This window comes from Oncorhynchus masou, chromosome 26 (genome assembly GCF_036934945.1).
Source record: "Oncorhynchus masou masou isolate Uvic2021 chromosome 26, UVic_Omas_1.1, whole genome shotgun sequence".
NCBI classification, from domain to species: domain Eukaryota; kingdom Metazoa; phylum Chordata; class Actinopteri; order Salmoniformes; family Salmonidae; genus Oncorhynchus; species Oncorhynchus masou.
Genome location: NC_088237.1, coordinates 14,492,287 through 14,517,138, shown reverse-complemented (window position 1 = coordinate 14,517,138; position 24,852 = coordinate 14,492,287). Strand labels below are relative to the sequence as shown.

The following is a 24,852-nucleotide window of genomic DNA, read 5'->3' as shown; positions in this document are numbered from 1 at the left end:
TTTCTATGGGGTTGAAATCTTGAGACTGGCTAGGCCACTCCAGGACCTTGAAATGCTTCTTACAAAGCCACTCCTTCGTTGCCCGGGCGGTGTGATTGGGATCATTGTCATGCTGAAAGACCCAGCCACGTTTCATCTTCAGTGCCCTTGCTGATGGAAGGAGGTTTTCACTCAAAGTCTCACGGTACATGGCCCCATTCATTCTTTCCTTTACACGGATCAGTCATCCTGGTCCCTTTGCAGAAAAACAGCCCCAAAGCATGATGTTTCCACCCCCATGCTTCACAGTAGGTATGGTGTTCTTTAGATGCAACTCAGCATTCTTTGTCCTCCAAACACGACGAGTTGAGTTTTTACCAAAAAGTTATATTTTGGTTTCATCTGACCATATGACCTTCTCCCAATCTTCTTCTGGATTATCCAAATGCTCTCTAGCATACTTCAGACGGGCCTGGACATGTACTGGCTTAAGCAGGGGGACACGTCTGGCACTGCAGGATTTAAGTCCCTGGCGGCGTAGTGTGTTACTGATGGTAGGATTTGTTACTTTGGTCCCAGCACTCTGCAGGTCATTCACTAGGTCTCCCCGTGTGGTTCTGGGATTTTTGCTTACCGTTCTTGTGATCATTTTGACCCCACGGGGTGAGATCTTGCTTGGAGCCCCAGATCGAGGGAGATTATCAGTGGTCTTGTATGTCTTCCATTTTCTAATAATTGCTCCCACAGTTGATTTCTTCAAACCAAGCTGCTTACCTATTGCAGATTCAGTCTTCCCAGCCTGGTGCAGGTCTAAAATTTAGTTTCTGGTGACCTTTGACAGCTCTTTGGTCTTGGCCATAGTGGAGTTTGGAGTGTGACTGTTTTGAGGTTGTGGACAGCTGTATTTTATACTGATAACAAGTTCAAACAGGTGCCATTAATACAGGTAACGAGTGGAGGACAGAGCTTCTTAAAGAAGAAGTTACAGGTCTGTGAGAGCCAGAAATCTTGCTTGTTTGAAGGTGACCAAATACTTATTTCCCACCATCACTTGCAAATAAATTCATTAAAATCCTACAATGTGATTTCCTGGATTTTTTTTCTCATTTTGTCTGTCATAGTTGAAGTGTACCAATTGTCACGCCCTGGTCTAAGTATTTTGTTATTTTTCTTCATGTATTGGGTCAGGCCAGGGTGTGGCATGGAGTTTTTGTATTGTGGTGTGTTTTGTCTTGGGGTTTTGGTGTGTATGTATTTGGGATTGTAGCTAGTGGGGTTATCTAGCAAAGTCTATGGCTATCTGGAGTGGTTCTCAATCAGAGGCAAGTGCTTATCGTTGTCTCTGATTGGGAACCATATTTAAGCAGCCATATTCTTTGAGTTTGTTGTGGGTGATTGTCCTTAGTGTCTTGATGTCCTTGTGCTGTGTTAGTTGACACCAGTTTAGGCTGTTTCGGTTTTCATTTTCGTTTATTTGTTTTTGTAGTGTTTTGTATTGATTCGTGTTACGTTTGTTTTATTAAACATGGATCACAATAGACACGCTGCAGTTTGGTCCGACTCTCCTTCACCATATGAAAACCGTGACAGAATCACCCACCATAAACGGACCAAGCAGCGTGTCAACAGGCAGGAGCAGCCCAAAGAGGAGCTGCGTATTAAGGATTTCTGGACATGGGAGGAAATCCTTGATGGGAGAGGACCCTGGGCTAAACCAGGGGAGTGTAGCCACCCAAAGGTGCAGCAGGAGAAGAGGAAACAGGAGCAGCCCAAAGAGGAGTACAGTATGGACTATACGACGTGGGAAGAAATAGACAGGTGGGCGGCCGACCCAGAGAGAGTGCCGGAGCCCGCCTGGGATTCGCTGGAGCAGTGCGAAGAGTGCTATAGGAGAATGGAGTCGAAAGGAAGGACACGGCGGCGCAGAGCGAAACCCGGGAATCAGCCCCAAAAATTTATTGGGGGGGGGGCTATCAGGGAGTATGGCTACGCCAGGTAGGAGACCTGCGCAAACTCCCTGTGCTTACCGGGGGGCTAGAGAGACCGGGCAGGCACCGTGTTATGCAGTGGTGCGCACGGTGTCCCCAGTGCGGGTGCATAGCCCGGTGCGGTATATTTCAGCTCCGCGTATCGGCCGGGCTAGATTGAGCGTCGAGCCAAATGCCATGAAGCCGGCTCTACGCATCTGGTCCCCAGTGCGTCTCCTTGGGCCGGCTTACATGGCACCAGCCTTGCGCTCGGTGTCTCCGGTTCGCCTACATAGCCCAGTGCGGGCTATTCCACCTTGCAGCACTGGCAGGGCAACCGAGAGTATTCAACCAGGTAAGGTTGGGCAGGCTCGGTGCTCAAGAGCTCCAGTGCGCCTGCACGGTCCGGTCTATCCAGTACCACCTCCACACCCCAGCTCTCCGGTAGCAGCTCCCCGCACCAGGCTTCCTGTGCGTGTCCTCGGCCCAATACCACCAGTGCCAGCACCACGCATCAGGCCTACAGTGCGCCTCGCCTCTCCTTCCCTGTCGGAGCCTTTCTCCTCTCCAGCGCTGCCGGAGCCTCCTGCCTGTTTGGAGCAGCCAGAGCTGCCAGTCTGCAAGGAGCCGCCAGTCTGCAAGGAGCCGCCAGTCTGCAAGGAGCCGCCAGTCTGCAAGGAGCCGCCAGTCTGTCCAGATCTGCCAGTCAGCCAGACTCTTCCAGATCTGCCAGTCAGCCAGACTCTTCCAGATCTGCCAGTCAGCCAGACTCTTCCAGATCCGCCAGTCAGCCAGGATCCGCCAGTCAGCCAGGATCCGCCAGTCAGCCAGGATCCGCCAGATCTGCTACTCAGCCAGGATCCGCCAGTCAGCCAGGATCTGCCGGAACCACCAGCAAGCCAGGATCTGGTAGATCCATCAACCTGCCTGAGCTTTCTCTCACTCCCGAGCTTTCTCTCACTCCCGAGCTTTCTCTCACTCCCGAGCTTTCTCTCACTCCCGAGCTGCCTTAGTCCCGAGCTGTCCTTTAGTCCCGATCTGCTCCTCAGTCCAGTGGGGTTCTGGGTGAGGACTTACTGGGCCATGGTCGGCGGCGAGGGTGGTCTATCCAGGGGCGCCGGAGCCGCCACCATGGACAGACGCCCACCCGGACCCTCCCTATTGTTTTGAGGTGCGTTCGGGAGTCCGCACCTTAGGGGGGGGGGGGGGGGTTCTGTCACGCCCTGGTCTAAGTATTTTGTGTTTTTCTTCATGTATTGGGTCAGGCCAGGGTGTGGCATGGAGTTTTTGTATTGTGGTGTGTTTTGTCTTGGGGTTTTGGTGTGTATGTATTTGGGATTGTAGCTAGTGGGGTTATCTAGCAAAGTCTATGGCTGTCTGGAGTGGTTCTCAATCAGAGGCAGGTGCTTATCGTTGTCTCTGATTGGGAACCATATTTAAGCAGCCATATTCTTTGAGTTTGTCGTGGGTGATTGTCCTTAGTGTCCTTGTGCTGTGTTAGTTGACACCAGTTTAGGCTGTTTCGGTTTTCATTTTCGTTTATTTGTTTTTGTAGTGTTTTGTATTGATTCGTGTTACGTTTGTTTTATTAAACATGGATCACAATAGACACGCTGCAGTTTGGTCCGACTCTCCTTCACCATATGAAAACCGTGACACCAATGATGAACATTACAGGCCTCTCACATATTTTTAAGTGGGAAAACTTGCGCAATTGGTGGCTGACTAAATACTTGGTGGCTGACAGCTCGCTTGCTGTTGCTAGCTAATTTATCTAAATTGCCATAAATGTTTAATGCTTTTTGACCTGTCCACAAATTAATCTAATCAGTGTGTTGATTTCAACCTGCGTGTCCTGATCGCTTCTGGTGTGGGTGAACAAAATCAACTTGCACGCGATGGCGTACCCACGCAAGCGGGCGGTTTGGTCAGCATGTTAGGTGTCAAGAGCAACAATGTACATAGTATATAATACACACTTCTGACTGTTTCAACCACAGATAACCAACCTTATTATAGGGAGAGAAATAAGACATGTATTAATCTAAAAACATGTAGAAAATTAAACTGCATAATGTAGCCTACATTTAGGCGCTGTCTGTAGTGTTTCAAGTTTTTTTTTAAACAGCATAGGCACGATGTCATTGTCTTTGCAGGTTGCATCAACTATTGTACTGTCTGGTGTATCCTGTCATGGCCGACTGATTGGCTTACGAATCACGTCTGTCTTCTGACCACCACTCGTTCCATTCGTCCACCGGAAAGCCATGGTGCCTGGCCGTTGGCTCAACTCTTCTCCCCTGGCTGGAGGATGAATGGTGACCACGAGGGGGGCTTAAAATCTGAGAGGAACCCGAATGATGACCGTGACGGGGACTTGCATGCAGAGAGTCAGTCGGATGGTTACCGTGACGGGGACTTGAATTCTGAGAAGAACCTGAATGATGACCGTGACGAGGACTTGAATTCCGAGAGGAACCTAAGAGGCAAGCATAAGCAAGCAGGTGAGAAATAGCCGTCACCCAGCTACTGGCTTTCCAAGTGCAGATGAAGGATCAGTAAGTGGACTTTTCAGTTCAAAAGTCTATTGAATGTACACAGGATCACTCTGAACAAGTACATCAACTTTTCCCCCGAGCTTTCCCTTTACTTTATGGGTCGTTCCATTTGATTGCAATCACTTTTTTGACTGCACCCCTCTTGATTTGAACAAAACTTTCCATACATGCAAGTGGTCAGAAAGTGTATTTTTGGACCTGAAGGCCAACACTTGCAGGAGTCAGAGGTGCTCAATGTAAACCTATTTTGCATATCCCATTCAAGATATGCAAAAACATGTTAACACACACACACACACACACCCGTTCAGAAGTTTGGGGTCACTTTGAAATATCCTTGTTTTTGAAAGAAAAACACATTTTCTTTCTCCATTAAAATAACATAAAATTGATAAGAAATACAGTATAGACATTGTTAATGTTGTAAATGACTATTGTAGCTGATTATTTTTATGGAATATCTACATAGGCGTAGAGGCCCATTATCAGCAACTATCACTCCTGTGTTCCAAAGGCACGTTGTGTTAGCTAATCCAAGAATGTCATTTTAAAAAGGCTAATTGATCATTAGAAAACCCTTTTGCAATTATGTTTGCACAGCTGAAAACTGTTGTTCTGATTAAAGAAGCAACAAAACGGTCCGTATTTAGACTAGTTGAGTATCTGGAGCATCAGCATTTGTGGGTTCGAAACTCGTCAGTCTATTCTTGTTCTGAGAAATTAAGGCTATACCATGGAACGAAATTGCCAAGAAACTGAAGATCTCGTACGCCGCTGTGTGCTACTCCCTTCACAGAACAGAGCAAACTGGCTCTAACTAGAATATAAAGAGGAGTGAGAGGCCCTGGTGCACAACTGAGCAAGAGGGCAAGTACATTAGAGTGTCTGGTTTGAGAAACAGATGCCTCACTGGCAGCTTCATTAAATAGTACCCGCAAAACACCAGTCTCAACATCAACAGTGAACAGGCAACTCTGGGATGCTGGTCTTCTAGTCAGAATTCATCTGTCCAGTGTCTATTCTTTTGCCCATCTTCATCTTTTATTTTCTATTGGCCATTCTGAGATATGGCGTTTTCTTTGCAAATCTGCCTAGAAGGCCTTCATCCCGGAGTCGCCTCTTCACTGTTGACATTGAGAGTGGTGTTTTGCGAGTACTATTTAATGAAGCTGCCAGGTACAGTGGCTTGCGAAAGTATTCTCCCCTTGGCATGTTTCCTATTTTGTAGCCTTACAACCTGGAATTAAAATAGATTTTTGGGGGGGTTTGTATCATTTGTTTCACACAACATGCCTACCACTTTGAAGATGCAGTATATTTTTTTATTGTGAAACAAACTAGAAATAAGACAAAAAAACTGAACTTGAGCATGCATAACTATTCACCCCTCAAAGTCAATACTTTGTTGTGCCACCTTTTGCAGCAATTACAGCGGCAAGTCTTTTGGGGTATGTCTCTATAAGCTTGGCACATCTAGCCACTGGTATTTTTGCCCATTCTTCAAGGCAAAACTGCTACAGCTCCAAGTTGGATGGGTTCCGCTGGTGTAAAGCAATCTTTAAGTTATACCACAAATTCACGAGGCCATTCAAAGACATTTAAATGTTTCCCCTTAAACCACCCAAGTGGTGCTTTAGCAGTACGCTTAGGGTCATTGTCCTGCTGGAAAGTAAACCTCTGTCCCAGTCTCAAATCTCTGGAAGACTGAAACAGGTTTCCCTCAAGAATTTCCCTGTATTTAGCACCATCCATCATTCCTTCAATTCTGACCAGTTTCCCAGTCCCTGCCGATGAAAAACATCCCCACAGCATGATGTTGCCACCACCATGCTTCACTGGGTGGATGGTGTTCTCGGGATGATGAGAGGTGTTGGGTTTGTGCCAGACAGCATTTTCCTTGGTCAAATAGCTGAATTTTACTCACATCTGACCAGAGTTCCTTCTTCCATATGTTTGGGGAGTCTCCCACATGCCTTTTGGCGAACACCAAATGTGTTTGCTTATTTCTTTCTTAAAGCAATGGCTTTTTTTCTGGCCACTCTCCGTAAAGCCCAGCTCTGTGGAGTGTACGGCTTAAAGTGGTCCTATGGACAGATACTCCAATCTCCGCTGTGGAGCTTTGCAGCTCCTTCAGGGTTATCTTTGGTCCCTTTGTTGCCTCTCTGATTAATGCCCTCTTTGCCTGGTCCGTGAGTTTTGGTGGGCGGCCCTCTCTTGGCAGGTTTGTGGTGCCATATTCTTTCCATTTTTTAATAATGTATTTAAAATGGTGCTCCGTGGCATGTTCCAAATTTTTTTCTTTTTTTTATAACCCAACCCTGATCTGTTCTCCACAACTTTGTCCCTGACCTGTTTGGAGAGTTCCTTGGTCTTCATAGTGCTACTTGCTTGGTGGTGGTGCATTTTCTGGGACCTTTCAGAACAGTTGTGTGTGTGTGTATATATATATACACTGACATCATGTGACAGATCATGTGACAGTCAAATAAAGTCAACCTAAGACCATCTAATTATGTGACTTCTGAAGGTAATTGGTTGCACCAGATCTTATTTAGGGGTTTCATAGCAAAGGGGGTGAATACAAATGCTTATGTTATTATTTTAATTTAATCAATTTTGACTTTTGTGTATGTCCATTACATGAAAAACAAACAAAAATACATTTAAATTACAGGTTGTAAAGCAACAAAATTCCAAAATACATTTTGGACACTACAGTTTAAATGGTTAACTTCTGCTAAAGCAAGGCCCCTGAACTCTGGTGTATTTTCTGCATTATGCAGTGATATGGGCAGCAACCATGTAACGCTTTTACAACATACAGAAGTGCGCTGGTTATCAGGGGGCAAAGTATTGACATTTTCTTTAAATTGAGAGATGAGCTTAAAGTTGTCTTTACTGACCATTTTCACTTGTCTGACCGCTTGCACGATGACGAGTTTCTCACACGACTGAGAAACTCGACTGGTTGATGTTTTTTCTCACCTGAATGATTCGAGTCTAGGATTACAGGGACTCTCCAACTATATTTTTTGTCTGCATTAACAAAAACAACACACAGGTCTTTCAGTCATTTAATTAGCTGTTCAGGAGTCTTATGGCTTGTGGGTAAAAGCTATTTAGGAGCCTTTTGGACCTAGACTTGGCACTCTGGTAACGCTTGCCATGTGGTAGCAGAGAGAACAGTCAATGTTTTCAGTGGCTGGAGTCTTTGACCATTTTTAGGGCCTTCCTCTCACACTGCCTGATATAGAGATCCTGGATGGCAGGAAGTTTGGCACAGGTGATGTACTGGGCCGTACGCACTACCCTCTGTTGTGCCTTGCGGTCGGAGGTCAAGCATATGCCATACCAGGCAGTGATGCAACCCGTCAGGAGGCTCTCGATGGTGCAGCTGTACAATCTTTTGAGGATCTGAGGACCCATACCAAATATTTTCAGTCTCCCAAGGAAATAGGTTCAATGGAATCTACAGGAATAGGTTTTGTCATTCCTTCGTCACGACTGTCTTGGTGTGCTTGGACCATGTTAGTTTGTTGGTGAAGTGAACGACCTGCTCTCGACCTGCTCCACTCCATCCCTGTCGATGAGAATGAGGGCGTGCTCGGTTCTCATTTTCCTATAGTCCACAATCATCTCCTTTGTCTTGATCACATTGAGGGAGAGGTTGTTGTCCTTGTACCACACGTTCGGGTCTCTGACCTCCTCCCTATAGGCTGTCTCATCGTTGTCAGTGATCAGGCTTACCATTGTTGTGTCATCAGTAAACTTAATGATAGTGTTGGATTCGTGCCTGGCAATGCAGTCATGAGTGAACACTGGGTACATTAGGGGACTGAGCATGCACCCGAGGGGCCCCCGTGTTGAGGATCAGCGTGGCAGATGTGTTGTTAACTACCCTTACCACCTGGGGGCGGCCGTCAGGAAGTCCCGAATCTAGTTGCAGAGCGATTTGTTTAGTCCCAGGGCGCTTAGCTTAGTGATGAGCTTTGAGGGCACTATGGTGGTGAACGTTGAGCTGTAGTCAATGAATAGCATTCTCACATAGGTGTTCCTTTTGTCCAGGTGGGAAAGGGCAGTGTGGAGTGCAATAGAGATTGCATCATCTGTGGATCTGTTGGTGCGGTATGTAAATTGGAGTGGGTATAGGGTTTCTGGGATAATGGTGTTGATGTGAACCATGACCAGCCTTTCAAAGCATTTCATGGCTATCGACGTGAGTGCTACGGGTCGGTAGTCATTTATGCAGGTTACCTTAGTGGTCTTGGGCGCAGGGACAATGGTGATCTGCTTGAAACATGTTGGCATGACAGACTCAGACAGGAAGAGGTTGAAATGTCAGTGAAAACACTTGCCAGTTGCTCAGCGCATGCTCGGAGTACACACCGTGGTAAATCGTCTGGCCCTGTGGCCTTGTGAATGTTGACCTGTTTAAATATCTTACTCAAATCAGTTGTGGAGAGCGAGATCACACAGTCACCCGGAACAGCTGATGCTCTCATGCATGTTTCAGTGTTACTTACTTCGTAGCGAGCATAGAGGTTATTTAGCTAATCTGGTAGGCTTGTGTCACTGGACTGCTCTCGGCTGTGCCTCCCTTTGTAGTCTGTAATAGTTTGCAAGCCCTGCCACATCCGACAAGCATCGGAGCCGGTGTAGTACGATTCGATCTTAGTTCTGTATTGACGCTTTGCCTGTTTGATGGTTCGTCAAAGGGCATAGTGGGATTTCTTATAAGCTTCCGGGTTAGAGTCCCGCTTCTTGAAAGCGGCAGCTCTACACCCTTTAGCTCAGTGCAAATATTGCCTGTAATCCATGGCTTCTGGTTGGGGTATGTACGTACACTCACTGTGGGGACGATTTCTGGATAGGGCTGCGCTCAGAGTTTCTTGCCTTGGCAAATCGCACTGTTAAGACACTGTTTCCCTTTGCAACCACGTACCTATGTGATTGTGGATTCTCGGCCCTCACTAGCATGAAAACTAAATACAGGCACAGTCTGTCTGTGGGAAATTATTTAAGACAGAGACTCTCTCCAATACAACCCAACATTGCAGATTTATGTGCATCCCTTCAAGCACACCCTTCTCATTAACCTGTTGTGAGTTATTCACAATTTTGGATGAACAAATAAGGTTTTATATGTAAGATGGCTAAATAAAGAGCAAAATTATTGATTATTATTATTTGTGCCCTGGTCCTTTAAGAGCTCTTTGTCACTTCCCACGAGCCTCCCACGAGCCGGGTTGTGACAAACTCACACTCATTCGTATGTTTAATAAATGTAACGCATGTTGAGTTTGTGGCAGGCTTACAATGATGGCAAAAAAACAACCTTTGTGAGTCCACTGACCCTGGTGCTAGAGGGGGTACGCAGCTGGAGGTTGAATGTTTGAAGGGTAAGGGACGGTAAAAAGTTTGCGAACTACTGATATAGATGATTCCAATCAGAACCCAACATCGAACTGTCTAGATCTGACATTTTTATAAAAGTAAAAATACATATACAGCAGTTTGAAATACTGGGAAATCATTGGTGCAATTGTAAAAGTAGCCTATGATGTGAGGCTAGCATAGCCTGCGACTTACCTTCAATTTCATTTGGCCTCTTCTGCTTCTCTGACTTGATGTAACCAACTCCAGTTATTTTTGCTGTAACCAGAAGAACTTGTCAATGACTGAAAATCCAACAAATTGTATCTAAATATTGACCTGTTTTGTGTTATTCTGTGTGTTCGTTTTTCATGTCCCATGCTAGCTATACATATTACACAAAAACTTTAAGGGAATACATGCCATTTTCTTTTGCCAGTGGCTTGTGATTAGTGTCCTTACCTGAGTGTCTGAATTCTTTTGGAGGATCACGATGGAGAGACTTCGTCCAATGCTTTGCCTGAACAATGCTCTCCTTCATCAAAATGGCAGCAGGCTCCTGCATTTCCCACTTCCTTTTGAAGCGCTTTTCACATAAACCGCTTGGTCCAGGCTTCAGCTCCCCTATATCTTGCTGCTTCGCTTCCATAACGGGGGGCTGTTTCTTCTTGTTCTGGCAGTTCACAGAAGTATCTTCCTCTTCATCATCATAGCGCTGTGCATCTTCCGGATCTGTGTAAGACCTGTTGAACATGACGTAATTTTCATATTCACTGGGCTTGAAGTAGTGCACGTTTCTTGGATTCAAAGGAAAGCTGATGTTCCGCTTGGGTTTTGGCGGAGCATCGACACGTTTTAGAATGGGTCGGATGATCCTGGTCTCCGAGGTGGACCTGGGACTGGCCTGTTGACCTTCCACTTCCTCTGGAGGACACCCTGATTGCCTGCGAGTCCGGGGGGTTGGAGTCGGGACAAAGCTGCTCTCCCAATCTGAGAACACCTGCTGCCTCGCAGAGACTTTTGCCCCAAAATGGCGGTTGTCATGTTCCGGTGATAACCTGGCCGGATTAGGGCAAGCATGACTACCTGGGCTATAACCATTGGGCCTGGCAGGCTTGATAAAAGGTTTGGGCTTGTGTGCCACTCTTGCAGATTTGTTCAGCATTTGTGATTCAGGTGAAGCACTGGGAGATGTCTCTTCTCTGTTCTCTCTCTCACACCAATCCTTTGAAACCTCTGGAGTCCTCGGAAGCTTCGGAATCCTTGGCAGCTTTGGCTTGGGGGGCAGCGACTCGTACTCACACTCACTTTTTGACAACCTTCCTTTCTCATTCTTTTTCAACACCTTCGGAATCTGTGTCAATTTTTGTTGGGATGTCAAGTCACTCTCTGCCGTAGGTTTTAGTTTCTTGGACGAGTCAGGAATCTTAGAGACCATTATCCCTAAACCCCCAGACTCTCCTCTATCCGCCACCCTCTTCTGCCTTGGTGGGGAACCTTTCCCTCTCCTCAGGCTTGGTGGAGAATCTTCCTCGCTCTCCCGGCTTGATGGAGAACCTTTCCTGACAAGATGTTTGGGTAAGGACAGCTTTTTCAATCTGACTTTTTGGCATTGAATTTTTTGCTTGTGTTTGATGTCGTTCCTCTGCCGCTCTTTGACAACATGAGACATTAACTTTGCAGGGGAGCGGTGTCTGTTAGTTTTTTTCTGGGCTTTAGTCTTTGGCATTCTGGGGACTTCAGTATGTTTAGAGGGTGAGGTGTTTATGGAAGTCTTTTTGGGGATGTTTATGGAGATTTTGAGAGGAATGATGGTGGTTGAGGATCCCTGCACATGGAGGGTTTTCACCCTAGGGCATGGGAGTGAGATTCCACTGCTCCTCTCTATGTCCACCAACTGGCACTGTGACTCTTTGGAGTCTGAGTTCCTGCCATCAGTTTCAGTTGAATGTCTCCTCTTCGGTGGCTTCTTGTCCCTGGATTGACAGCCCTCACACTCTTTCACAGTTGATGATCCCCTCTTCTTGTCTTTACATCGATTTTCATCACTCTCAGTTGAATGTCTCCACTTGTGTGATGCATGTGGCTTCAGGTCCCTGCATTGATTATCCACAGTTGCCTTCAACCCAGAGCTCTTAGCGGTTTGGGATGGTGTCCTTCCCCTCTCTGCTCTCCCATGGCTTTTCTTGTAACTTTGCCTGTCAGATGACATTGGATGGAGGGTCTTCTCCTTTTCCATTTTTTGATGTACTTTTTTCTTTGACTTGCAGGTTTTGTATTGGGTGACAAAGTCAGCAACTTTGTCATACTTTTCTACAGGTGAACCACAGTCCTCTATAGGTGAACACCAGTTGTCTGCTATGATGTTAGCTCTTACCTTAGAGGGGTTTTCAACCTTGGGACGTGGTAATGTACTCATCCTGCAGTCTTGGTCCTTCTCTTGCCATCTTTCCCTATCCTCAGAACCAGGACTGACTTTGCTTTGGGTCGTACGTTCTTGGGCTGACTCACATGGTGCTTTGGCATCAGTTTCAGGCTCTGTCCTTTTCACATTAGAAGCATGAGCCTCAATCTGAGCATGTTGTTCATTATAGCTCTCCTCTGTCTCCTGATCGGAATCCTCACTTGTATCTGACCAGAAAAAAAAGTCAATGATCGGTATGACGCCTGTCCATTGCTGCATTTCACCCTGTGTCTTATTGTCACTGGATTTATTGTCATCACCCTCTTCTTCAGTTGAATGTATCTGCTTCTTGTCCCTGCATTGACTGTCAACAGTCACCTTCCCCCCAGAGTCATTGGGGACCTCTGTCTCCTGATCATTTGTACATGACATGGTAAAGCAGTGAGCGATTGTTATGCATCTTGTATCTTGCTGCAATCCTTTCTCTCTCTGACAACTGGAGCATAGGTCCATTTCAAACCCATTGTCAGTTTCAATACCACAAGGACAGTAGCAGGACTTATCTAAGCTGCCACTTTCTATATTCTCTAGTTGCTTTGTCTGTGTCTTATCTTTGTTTTTAGAGCAGGATTCAGGGGACGCGAATTGGAGGTGAGAGCCATTCTCGATCTGGCAAAACAGTCTCATGGCATCCTCAGATGTCAGAATGGTCAAATTCATTGGGGAAAGGGGTTCTGTGTCCGAGTCTGTTGTGAGGTCTACGACCGTTTTGAGGTCTGTGTCTGGTGCCTCTGTTTCAGCAAGCAGCTTCACAGCATCCTCTGGTGTGAGGACGGTCAAAATCATTGGGGAATGGGGTTCTGCCTCTAAGTCTGCGTTTGTTGTGAGGTCTGTGTTTGTTGTGAGGTCTGAGTCTGTTGCTTCTGCAGGAAATTCCACGGTCTCCATCTTGCTGTGGATGGTGTCATCCTTCTGGACACCTCCAACCACTTTGGAACTGTCCTCTGCTTTATCTGGTATGTACCACAGAGACCAAGCTCTTCCAGAATCTTTGTCAATGTCATTCAGCTTCTCGTTGACATTTAACCATGACGACCTGTAACCCACTTGGGAAGAGGTGTCAACATGTACTGGAATGGGAAACTTCTCGAGCACTTCCCCTAGTGATATACCACTGACTGCAAAGAAAACCACGGCCTTCTCATCCTCTGCGGCCCAGGCAGACGCATCCTGCATGATTTTCTCATCCATTTGATCTTTTAAGGCTTCTAACAGGTTAGAGGTATCCCCTCCCCAATACAACTTCAATATGGCCTCGAGACAACCATCCTTTGCCTCTGTGACTGTTGTCGCACTCTCCAGATAAGTAACCAGTCTCTGCAGCGCACATAACTTGAACTGAACTTCAGCAATTGTGGACAAATCAAGAGTGCTCTCATCTGCAACATTAGAGCTACCTTCCACGATTATCTGGGCACCACCGATGCATACAATATCAGTTGCCTGAGGGTTGGTGTGGACAAATGGTGAAGGTGATCTCTTGTCCATTTGTGTGATGACCTGACGGACCTCATCATTGTCCTCTCCTGTAGATGCCATTGGACTTGTGGCAGATGCATCTACAGGTTTATCACACTCCAGAAGACTCTCAACTTGAACCATCTCATTTAGGACAGAGAGAGAGCTTGCATCATCTTTAGTTCTTTCCCACAGGTTTTCTGCCTGTTTTTCATTGATGGACCAGGTCTGTAAAATCTTAAATGGCAGCTCATTGCCTGCATTCTCTGTCTCCATGGGCTCTGGGGACTGCTGTGGACCCATTGGCGGGACGATAGCCACGGGGGGCGGCGGAGCGGTGGCGACTGCCGTCAGGGTCATGTACCTGGGGGTGGACTTAATCTCCAGCCGTATAGTGGAGTCCTCATCACTAAACCTCCCAGGGGGCCTCGCCTGGTAGTCTTTGGTGTTTAGATGTAGTTGTGTTTTGCCTGCTTGTAAAACATACATCTTCTCTGTGCTAGATTGTTGGGACTGAGAGGGGTCTTGTGTTGAGTTATTCCCATTTACAGGTCCATTTTTAGATCTTAAAACACTCTGGGGCCAGTGCTGTATTTCCTTGAGTGAGATCTTATGTTTATGAGATTTTTCCTGAGGGGTGTCGGTGAGAGAAGGAGAGGAAGCATGTTGCTGTTCAGGGGTGGTAGAGATCTGTGTGTGAGAAACCAGAGCATCATTGCCAGGAAGATGATCTGTATGTTGTGTTATGGCTTGGAAAGGAACACTAGGTCCTAGTATACCATGGGTGTCTGCATTTGTTACCTGGGCTGCTTTTAGGTCAACAACACCAGATTCTGTACCTCCCGTGGAAGGGAAATCCGTAAAAACACACTGCTGTGCAGTCGTAGTAAAGGTCTGCACAAGTGATGTAGAATATCTCGCAGGACCTGTTGTATGTCCTGATGTTGTTTCACTGTGTTTGTTGTTGACCGTAGGAACAGTTGGAGTGATGTTGGCGTTCTGAATGTCTGTAGAACTGTTGGTCATAGTTTGAAAAGGGTTGACATGCTTAGCCTGGAAGTCCAGCCTGGGAGACCTGCTGGAATGGACGCTAGAACTTCCACTAGAGCCACCCCTAGAACCTCCACTAGAGCCACCCCTAGAACGTCCACTAGAGCCACCCCTAGAACGTCCACTAGAGCCACCCCTAGAACGTCCACTAGAGCCACCCCTAGAACGTGCAGTAGAGCCACCCCTAGGACGTGCACTAGACCCACCCCTAGAACATCCACTAGACCCACCCCTAGAACTTCCCTTTGAGCATTCAGTAGAATGAACCCTGGAATAGGAATTAGAATGTCCCCTTGATTGTTCATTAAAATGTCCTCTAGCATGTCCATTGGAATGGGTGGGATCTAACATCTGCCATTTGCTTTCCAAGCAATGGAGCTTGTTATGATTCACTATCCGACCAACCATATAATCCCAGTCAGCTTTATGGCGATGGGTTATATCATCATGCCCTCTTTCGACAATGAGTGGGGGCAAAAACTCATAGCTGGGGAAGTGGGGTTCATGCTTAGCCCATGTTTCTGTTCTCTCTCCACTGCGGTGTAAGGTTACATTAGGGGATGCCTGGCCTCTCAGATTCGGCCAATCCCTTATGTTCTGACTCGGAGCCATTCTGTGATGGTCCTGATGATACAGATGCAGAGGCTGGGTCTCTTGTGCCCCATGTCCACGGAAGTCCATTGGAGAGTTTTGTCTAAGGGAGTTGTAGTGGGCCCGTATGGCAGCTTCTTTCTCATGGTTCAGCCACTGGCGTTCCCTTTCCTGTTGGATGAGGTACTGTCTTTCACCAGCAGGGGGAGCACTTTCCCACTGAGCCATATTATGGCGGCTGTATCCATCACCATAGCTCCATTCTCTTGATCTGGCATTTTCACAGGCGTTATCCATGTTGTGTCAGTTCTATCCGTCCCAGCACATTGCGTTGTGCTGCATTACAAGCATATGGGGCACCATACTCAAAAGTTCAATTGTGATAGGTCAATTCTGGAGAGAGAAAAAAGAGAAACTATTGTGAAAACTATGCAATGGTTATCCATTAACCAAGTTATTGATTTTTCTAAAATACACTGCAACATGTTTATGATATATGACTGCCAGTTGACATTATGGACTGAAAGTTAGTTAGAGTGCAGATCACAATCAAGTAACACCATCAATATAGTACACACTCCTATAGGAGGAGCCTGTGCCCCACACATAGCAGTCTGGGCAGGAGTTGAGTTCCACCTCAGATCAGGTTGACCCTCCAGAGGAATCAGAGAGGGTGTTGATCCCTCCACATCTATGTGGTATATAATATTGGCATTGTTGATATCCAAGACCCTTTCTCAGGGTTAAACCAAGGTAACTTGTCTCAGGCTAATCATTATTATAACAATTGACCACACAACAACTTTCTCCAGCCTTGAAGTGATGCAGAGACGCAACCTTGAAGTGCATGAATCACACTGGTTAAACGGTTAACATAACAATGGAGCCTATTCATTCTTAGCTATGTAGACAACTTCCCTAGTCACACCAGGTTTCAAGCTATTGGCCCCTCTAGGTTTGGACCAGAGTGGTATGCTACGATCTCAATCAATTAAGCCAGCTAACTTTAATAAGCAACCAGATACAACTATTGATTTTCTGGTTCATAATAGAAGATATGAGATATGTGTTTTGTTTGTTGAATCTATTAGACCATGCCCATTAAAAATGTAGCTTTCTAAAAAAGTAAGCTGAAAAGCTTATGTTACTAGCTCCTAAGAATGCAGTAAAATGTCAAACAAGTACAAAGTAATACTTTACAATAAAATGTTGTAATGAATCAAATTCACAATTCAAATAGGACTGTAACAGCAGTCTAAATGCAATCTATATGTATATACACCGGATGAATTTACACAAGATATAATAAGAATTATATATTAGAGTGAGTTATGGCAAAAATATATTTTTTGTTGTCATTTAGCAGAGGCTCTTATCCAGAGAGACTTACAGGAGCAATTAGGGTTAACTGCCATGCTCAAGGGCATAGACAGATTTTTCATCTCGTTGGCTCGGTGATTCAAACCAGCGACCTTTCGTTTAATGGCCCAACACTCTTGGCTACCTGCTGCCCCAGTATATAAATACATATGTAGTGTGTATCGTTGGATTCTAGCTTAAAATAGACTTATTAAGGTTACCATATCTTATTGATTACATGTCTAAGGAAGGTTGGGGTCAATGAAGGGAGTAATAAGAATGTGGCATATGGAAAGTTAATGAGTGAGACAAGTGGAGTACAGAAAGTTTACATTCTGTCAAAAATGTTATGGTTGAATATCAAGGCTCCTAAGGAGAGAGGCAAAGCAAAGTAATCTGCTTTTAGTCACTGATCATGGTAGGACAGGGAGGAGCGAGGAACTCAGCCCAAGGTCAAGTAAACTGATGAAGTGAGAGAGAAAAAACAGTCCTATCCCACACACATATCCTTCCACGCCGACTGTGGGAGAAAGATGTACATATAGGGAGGAACATAATACTGTAACACAAGAGAAAGATACACTGAGAGTGCATTTGCCATTCTGGTAAAATGCATTGGCTATTGTATAGGACAGCTGGACACACTAAAGACAGAGGAGACACATAGTCTGTTGATCCTAGATAAGAACACACATACAAAAGAACGCATTAAGCTAAGTGCAGGGCCAAAGCATAGGCCTATAGAATAGAGGAATGTATATTACAGCTGGACTCACTAAAGATAGAGGAGACACAGTCTGTTGATCCTAGATAACACACATACAAAAGAACGCATTAAGCTAAGTGCAAGGCCAAAGCATAGGCCTATAGAATAGAGGAATGTATATTACAGCTGGACACACTAAAGATAGAGGAGACACATAGTCTGCTGATCCTAGATAAGAACACACATACAAAAGAACGCATTAAGCTAAGTGCAGGGCCAAAGCATAGGCCTATAGAATAGAGGAATGTATATTATTTTTAGGACAAAGCAAGGGTCTTGCCACCATTATAATCTAACGGAAAGCAGATATGGGCATTATTGGGCGTGAACAAGCAGGAAGCCTGAACTAAAAAGATAATGGTGGCAGAAGAATTAGGGGAAGTATGTTTATCTGCATATGGGTTGGACCCATATGCTATATGTGTATAAATACAGGAGCCGGGGCTCTGGGAAGCGGTGTGTGTTCCGCGGACCACTCCGGCTTGCTATACTTTGTATTAAAAGCCCATTTGATTTCACAAGTTCTTGTAAGCGTTATATTTGAACCGATTTTCCACGACACAGGTTATAGCATCCGGCAGGGCCATGACTACGCCAGTGAGAAGAACCAGTCAAGTTCCTGTTAGGAAAATTATGATTAAATGACTGAACAAATCATTTTAAATGGAACTGTAACTAAGTAAACTTATACTCTGTTTTATTATATCTGATTAACAATGTGAGTTCATAAGAAGGGATTGTGTGACACGGACAAGGAGTAATTAAAGTTAATGACCACCATTCCAACTAGGAGAAAATAAATGGGTTGTGGATTAAGTAAACAGATAAGGTAGTTAACCTATGGTTGAACCGACGAAACTTAGCACTGGGGTGTTTTAGATAACCTAGGAATGCACTCACTGTCTTTTCTGTTAATTAGAACTGTCAGCTAAGTGGTGATTAATAATGTTGAGGAGTTAAAAGTTAATTCAGTTGTGCTGTGTGTTCTGTGTATGTGCTAGGGTGGTTAGAATGAACTTTTAAAGTTCCCTTTATCCCGGTCTAGAGGAGGGGATTCTGTTAAGCAATGAAATGACGTCATGTTATTGTATATAAACTGTTGCTCGTGGTAACGTGGCAGCGCGCTCCGAGAATAAATTCTGTTACCTATTATTGAAAAGACTGTTCTCTGTCTATTTTATGCAAACAAGAATCTTACAAATTCTCATAAAATAGATTAAGGGAATTAAATTAATGAATACATATTGGTATAATTAAATTACAGTAACAGTTCCTGACTAGCAACAGAGATTTATAGTCTGTCTAGATGTGCAATGAGTTGACTCCGCCCAGTAGGAGGGTATAAATATTTGTGCTCGTCTTTTGCAGCTATTTGACCGAGTGGGTGATTAAACTTGGTTTGCACTTTTTCTAGTCGTCCGTTTGAGTTTTTACTCTGTTTGTTCAGAAACTTTTAAGGTTGTATGTATGTAATACATTTTTTATTGTATTTTTTGTCATTATTTTATGTAACCTACATTAAACTAAGCAAGTCAGTTAAGAACAAATTCTTATTTACAATGATGACCTACACCGGCCACACCCGGACGAAGCTGGGCCAATATTGCGCCGCCATATGGGACCCCCTATTACGGCTGGTTGTGGTACAGCCTGGATTCGAACCAGGGACTGTAGTGATGCCTCTTGCACTGAGATGCAGTGCCTTAGACTGCTGCGTCCATGTGTATGTGTTACCTATTTAACTGTACTAGAATACTTAAAAGGCCGCAAGTTTTTTTAATATATCGGTTATTGAACTGTTTTTCTTGGGCGAGGAAAATATTGGATATGGTATCGGCCAAAAATGTCATATCAAATCAACATTTTATTTGCCACATGCGCCAAATACAACAAGTGTAGACTTTACCATGAAATGCTTACTTACAAGCCCTTAACCAACAGTGAAGTTCAAGAAGAAGAAAATATTTACCAAGTAGGCTAAAATAAAATGTAATATTAAAAAGTAAAACAATAAGAATAACAATAAAGAGGCTATATACAGGAGGCACTGGCACCGAGTCAGTGTGCAGGGGTACAGGCTAGTTGAGGTAATCTGTACATGTAGGTGGGGGCGAAGTGACTATGCATAGGTAACAAACAAACAGCGAGTAGCAGAAGTGTACAATGTAAATAGTCCAGTAGCGATTTTTATTAATTGTTCAGCAGTCTAATGGCTTGGGGGTAGAAGCGGTTGAAGGTCATTTTGGTCCCCAACTTGGCGCTCCGGTACCACTTGTTGTGCGGTAGCAGAGAAAACAGTCTAGAACTTGGGTGACTGGAGTCTCTGACAATATTGGTGCATCACTAATAATAATAATAATAATGTCCCCCTCACGTCTAAAAACCAAAGTTGTGCCCCTGGAGATATTTATACTACGGGCTAAGAAAGTAATACTAAGTGTATGTTGTGTAGTAAGCTGTTAGTTACCCATGTGCCTCACCCTAATAATTTGATCCCTTTACCCCTCGTAACTTAGCCCACTGTTATGACTTGGTGGTGAAATGTCTTCATCGAATATTGTAAGAGCGTTTATTGTCTGCTTATATGCCCCCTTTACTTTTCCTATGGTTCTGACTTGGTGTACAGGAAGAATACTGTAAGAACAGCCCATGATCTGAATTGCTGTACATTTCAAACGTGCTGAACAAATATTTATGTTGACTGTCTTAGCTCGCTCATCAATTTCTTAATAAAATGTATGGATGGCCTCTTATCTGCTCATTGTTCCATAGTTTGAACATTTCAATTGTCAGTAGAAACCAAGAAACCACAGTTGTTTAAGCAAGTCTGCCATATCAGTTAGTAAATTAAGCTGAATACACTTTCGCTGCCAGACAAGGCTCAGTGGTAAGCAGTGGTTGTAGCAGTTGTAAGGATTCAACCCATGTTGCTGAAAATAAATCTCTGCTGTTGGGACGAGTTAATGTAGGCCCTAACAGTTCCTGGGCACCGTTTGTCACCGTTATAGTGCAATTAATGTATTGCTAAGTGCTGTGTCTTTGCTGTCATGCATTAAAAAAATCTACTTGTTTGCCCCACCAACATTTACATGCTAAAATCGCCACTGACTGTATAGCCTCAAAACGTGGTTAAAGCAATAATTTTTGATATCATGGATGGTCAGTCTTTGCATCCACAGCGATGTATATGAATTTTAGAGTAGCTACATTTTTCCAAACCCCATCCCTCAGATTTTTATAGAAACAGTGGCAGGGATTCACTTCGTTATTGTTTCCTCTACTGATTGCCGCTTTATGATGTGTTACAAAGTGACGAACCACCCCAAGATATTCCTGAACAACGTCTATTTGCGCCCCTACTGGATGGAAATTACAAATGTAATGGCTGTGCTCAATGCAATGGCACTTATAAATGTAGATCCTTCAAACACCCACAAACAGGGAAATGGATCCCCAAAAAATGTGTTATTACGTGCTCCACTAAGGCAGTTATTTATCTTATAACTTGTCCTTGTGGTAAAAAAATATGTAGGTAAAACAAAGCGCGAATTAAAAGTACGTATCTCAGAGCATCGTAGCACCATTAGGTGTAAAAACTTATCCACTTACTTATCCAGTTGCGGCCCACTTCTTGGAGGCAGGCCACTCGATTTCGTCTCTGCGTTATATTGGCATCGAACATGTCACCCTCCCTAGGAGAGGGGGTGACCTTGATCATTTATTGTTAAAACGAGAGGCTGCCTGGATCTTTAATTTAAAGACCCTTGCGCCTTTCGGTCTCAACGTAGACTTTGATCTGAAGCTATTCTTGTGATTATTGTGACTTTGCCATTGTAATTGTTTGTAAACTTGTGTAGTCAAATTAATCTATGATCGTATGCTATCCATTTGCTGTTTGTATGACATTTTAATATGTTATTATTAACCAATGATATTAGGCCACTCTTGGCCATGATTACAGACACCTGTGTCTTTTGACACTATATAAACGAGTCATCCCGCAGTGTTTGTGATTATACCCTGATGAAGACAGCTTGGCTGTCGAAACGTTGGTAATTACATTTTTGCATATGAGCTCCGAGAGTGTGCGGCTCTCTTTTATTTACAAAGTGACGAACAAACATATTAAAACGGTCGTCCATGTATTTACTTGGATAGCTCCTGGATTATGAATACCCAAGCGTAAATCCGATGCTTTTTTTGAGGCACAAATATAAACTACTGTTCAACATAGATAGCATTGTTGTTCATGTCAAACATGATTGCGCTAAAAATGTGTTACAAAGTGACGCGCAAACACCTTGAAACGTTCATCCATGCATTTGCTTGGATATCTCTTGGGGAATGAAGACCCATACGTAAATCTGCTGCTTTTTTTGCACAAATATAACACTGTTCAACATAGATAGCATTGTTGTTCATGTCAACCATTGGATGTTCCTAGGATACTTACAGAAAGTGTGCCCCGCTCCTCTCTCTTTCACATACGGCAGATCAGCTTAACACATTGATATCCCCAACCGATATCTATCAATCAACAACTCGCACTCTTCTTCTTCTGGGGTGGGGTTTATCAGCTTCCAACGTTATAGTGCATTATTGGCAAAAAAAACTCCTATCTTCTGTTAGAACTTCTTCAAATGTATATGTGGGAGCGCCCGTGGCTGGTACCAGTAGATTCAAATTCCACGCCCCCCAGAGTTTTCTTCGCAACTGATCCGCAGTATTCTCTAACTATTTCAAAGCAAATGACAAAAAAAATCATAAAACCAATATTACAACAAATCAAAATTAATCTACAGAAATACGTTATAATTTCTCTGCGGTTTTAGGTTTTTGCTATAATTTATACATTTTTTTTCTATTTCTGCTATAAACTGACCGTTGATCAAGCTCAAAACAAAAACCAGTTGTTTCGTTATCTGATTTATTACTGAACAAATGCTTAGTGATATGGAAGAAATGACTATAGATCTGCAGCTATTTAGAAAACATATTCAATGGTGAAATTGAAATTGTCATGCATGTCAACGGTGTTAGACAACTGTACGGTGTGCTTTAAAGAGGTTATCCAAGTCGAAAGAGACAAATCAGGATTTCAGAAAGGGGAGTATGAAAAGTGGCAACCCCACATGTATGGCTAATAGATAGCTTGGCAAGAAAACTCTGTGCTTGAGGCGTCACTACAGATACCGTGGTTTTAATCCAGGCTGTATCACAACCAGTCGTGACTGGGAGTCCCATCGGGTGGTGCACATTAAGCTGAACATAAGTGCAAAGGCCAAAGCCATAAGCACTTAGGACAGCAGGACAGATCAATACCAGAAGGATATACCAAGGAGAGTCCTTGCCACACCTTTATAACCTAACTGAAAGCAGATATGGGCGTTATTGGGCGTGAACGAGCAAGAAACTTAAGCCAAAAGATAATGGTGGCAGAAGGACTGAGGGAAAGAACTTCATTTGCATGTGGGATGGACTCATATGCTGTATGTGTATAAAAACAGGGCCAGTGCACAAGGAAAAAGGTTGTTCCGTGGACCAGCACGGCCTGTGATACCCATGTATTAAAGGCCTTTATTGAATTCACAAGTTATTGTAAGTGTCATATTTCTAAGACCATTTTCCACCACACTCTTCACACAAATTATGAAATACAAATTATGTGTAAGAAATTTGATTAAGTATATGGGATTTAGTATACAATGGTCTACACCGGTATACTCCTCAATGGTATAACTATTGATTTATAGATGAACAGTGCCATTGTAATAATAATAAAATAATAATATATCCCATTTAGCAGACGCTTTTGTCCAAAGCGACTTACAAGTCGGCTGGGGCCACTACTTTTTACATATGGGTGGTCCCAGCGGGAATCGAACCCACGACGCTTGGCGTTGCAAGCGCCATGCTCTACCGACTGAGCCACACAGGATATTGTACCTATCCCCCTGGGTGTAAACTATCACTACGGGGAAACTCCCACTAAGGTTTGTCACCTAAACTCCTCAAACTTTTACAGATACACAATTGAGAGCATCCTGTTGGGCTGTAGCACCGCCTGGTACCTCAACTGCACAGCCCACAACCACAGGGCCCTCCAGAGGGTGGTACGATCTGCACAACGCATCACTGGGGGCAAACTACCTGCCCTCCAGGACACCTACAGCACCCGTTGTCACAGGAAGGCCAAAAAGATCATCAAGGAGAACAACTACCCAAGCCACTGCATGTTCACCCCGCTACCATCCAGAATGCAAGGTCAGACTGCTAAACAGCTGTCACTAACACAGAGAGGCTGCTGCCTCCATACATACCTGAAATCATTGGCCACTTTAAAAAATAGATCACTAGTCACTTTAATAATGCCACTTTAATAATGTTTACATATCTTGCATTACTCCTCCCATATGTATATACTGTATTTTTATACCATCTATTGCATCTTGCCTATGCCGCACGGTCATCGATCATCCATATATTTATATGTACATATTCTTATTCCATCCCTTTACTAGGATTTGTGTGTATTCGGTAGTTGTTGTGGAATTGTTAGATTACATGTTAGATTATACTTCAGTCAGATCTAGAATCACAAGCATTTCGCTACCCTCGCAATAACATCTACTAACCATGTGTATGTGACCAATAACATCTGCTAACCATGTGTATGTGACCAATAAAATGTGATTCAATCATATACAGTATAGCCATTTTCCTATATGCTGTTATCAGTTTAGTGAAACTAAACCTCTGTAAGGATCAGTATGTGTTATAAATCACAAATGAACTGTTAAACCCAGCAGAGATCGAACCCATGACCCTTGGCATTCCAAGCGCCATGCTCTACCAACTGAGCCACACATTTTAAATAACAGAAGACGTATCATCTACACTCCTAACGTGTTCACTATCTTTTAATCCGAGTGTGTTTAATTGTTCAACCTATGCATACTGTGTTTGTGACTGCTGTCACGCTTTGAACTTTTGCCTGGAGGTTTTTGATGCAGTTGCATCCGTCTGTTGTTACTTCTGCCAATTAAAGTGTGCGCCTGATCACAAATCTCCGTTCTCCTTTTATTTTACTAGGCAAGTCAGTTAAGAACAAACTTTTATTTTCAATGACGGCCTAGGAACAGTGGGTTAACTGCCTGTTCAGGGGCAGAACGACAGATTTTTACCTTGTCAGCTTGGGGATTTGAACTTGCAACCTTCCGGTTTCTAGTCCAACGACCTAACCACTAGGCTACCCTGCACCTGACTTCTTACCAGTAGCGCACAACC

General features: G+C 44.1%; 1 protein-coding gene across 1 annotated transcript; it reads right to left on the bottom strand.

Moving 5' to 3' along the window:
- Positions 1–1,950: 1,950 nt before the first annotated feature.
- On the bottom strand, positions 1,951–22,172 carry LOC135514856 (uncharacterized). The gene is made up of 4 exons (XM_064938517.1): positions 22,019–22,172; positions 10,340–15,833; positions 10,094–10,156; positions 1,951–4,425 (listed from the first exon to the last, which is right to left on the bottom strand). Exons 2-4 carry the CDS (start codon positions 15,735–15,737, stop codon positions 4,157–4,159), a joined length of 5,730 nt encoding a protein of 1,909 aa, XP_064794589.1. The 5' UTR covers positions 15,738–15,833; positions 22,019–22,172; the 3' UTR covers positions 1,951–4,156.
- Positions 22,173–24,852: the final 2,680 nt, after the last annotated feature.